Source organism: Haplochromis burtoni, unplaced genomic scaffold, assembly GCF_018398535.1.
Source record: "Haplochromis burtoni strain Fernald_Lab_line unplaced genomic scaffold, NCSU_Asbu1 Contig_205, whole genome shotgun sequence".
NCBI lineage: Eukaryota > Metazoa > Chordata > Actinopteri > Cichliformes > Cichlidae > Haplochromis > Haplochromis burtoni.
The window spans coordinates 498,316-499,305 of record NW_024582566.1 but is presented as its reverse complement, the minus strand read 5'-3'; the positions used below and the strand labels follow the sequence as shown (position 1 = coordinate 499,305).

The window sequence follows — 990 nt, the reverse complement described above, 5'->3', positions numbered from 1 at the left end:
TGTGTGTGTGTGTGTGTGTGTGTGTGTGTGTGTGTGTGTGTGTGTGCTTGTGCATGCACTAACCCACTGGTATTAAGTCTTGGCATGGCCCTCTGTTGGCAGATGTGAAGGTGCTGGAAGGTCGTGGAAGAACAGGTGGGCTAACATGACGAGGGTCCTCACCCAGCTATAAAAACAGGATGTCAATAAACATGCTGCCCAGGTTTACATGATATGTAAGTGGAGGAAGAAAACATGTAACTGTTCCTGTTATGATTAGAGGACCAATTTAAGTAGCTGTACTTTCTGTTGTCCATGATCGTTACGTGTCCCTTACCAGTCGCCGAGTGGTCACCTCTCCAGCACTGTGGCTGCGCTGGCGAGTCAGGTGTTGGCGGTGAGCGAGGAGGCTCAGCGGCCGAGAGCTTTGGAGAGGCAGCCGGGGGTCAATGAACGTAGTGGCACGGCAGTTATGGTCTACAAAGAAAGGCTAGATGGGTGTGCACACAGATACACATACAAGCTGTCAAGTGTTAATCATTTTTAATTTGGTTACAGTTTTTAAAAAGTAAGAAATACTTGACAGAATAAGTGTAGAACAGTTAGATACTATTGAGGATCTGAATACAGTTTAACTGTATTCAGACCCTCAAAAAGTCATGAAATGTAGACATTGGGGCACTGACTGATTACAGTGTCAGCCCTACCTTGCCGGTCTGGTCGTGCTTCATCTCCCAACCCCTGGGCAGCTCCAGCTGTTTGTTAGCAAACATGTTGAGGAAGGCCACCAGGTCCCTGTTGTGCTGATAGCGCTCAAAGTGATGAGCATCCCGACGAACCTTACTGATCATATGCTTCAGACATGTGTTGGTGGTGAACATGTGGTAGGCACTCTAGAACCAGGAAATAGATTCCAGTAGACAGGAAGGAGATTCAGCACAGAGGAAACACATCAAGAAAAGAGTAAGTTTTAAGTGCCTTGTGCTACTATTACACTATGTAGTCACTATC

The 990-nt window shown here is 46.6% G+C and overlaps 1 protein-coding gene across 1 annotated transcript in view; it reads right to left on the bottom strand.

Annotated features, from left to right (window-relative positions):
- The window catches only part of LOC102290145 (E3 ubiquitin-protein ligase HECW2), a gene marked incomplete in the record, with an annotated part of 17,831 nt that extends 16,847 nt beyond the window's left edge, over positions 1-984 (bottom strand). Inside the window, 3 exon segments of the mRNA XM_014338884.2 lie at positions 64-166; positions 317-469; positions 687-984. Of these exon segments, the coding sequence (XP_014194370.1) occupies positions 64-166; positions 317-469; positions 687-860 (430 nt within the window).
- Between the last annotated feature and the right edge of the window lie 6 nt (positions 985-990).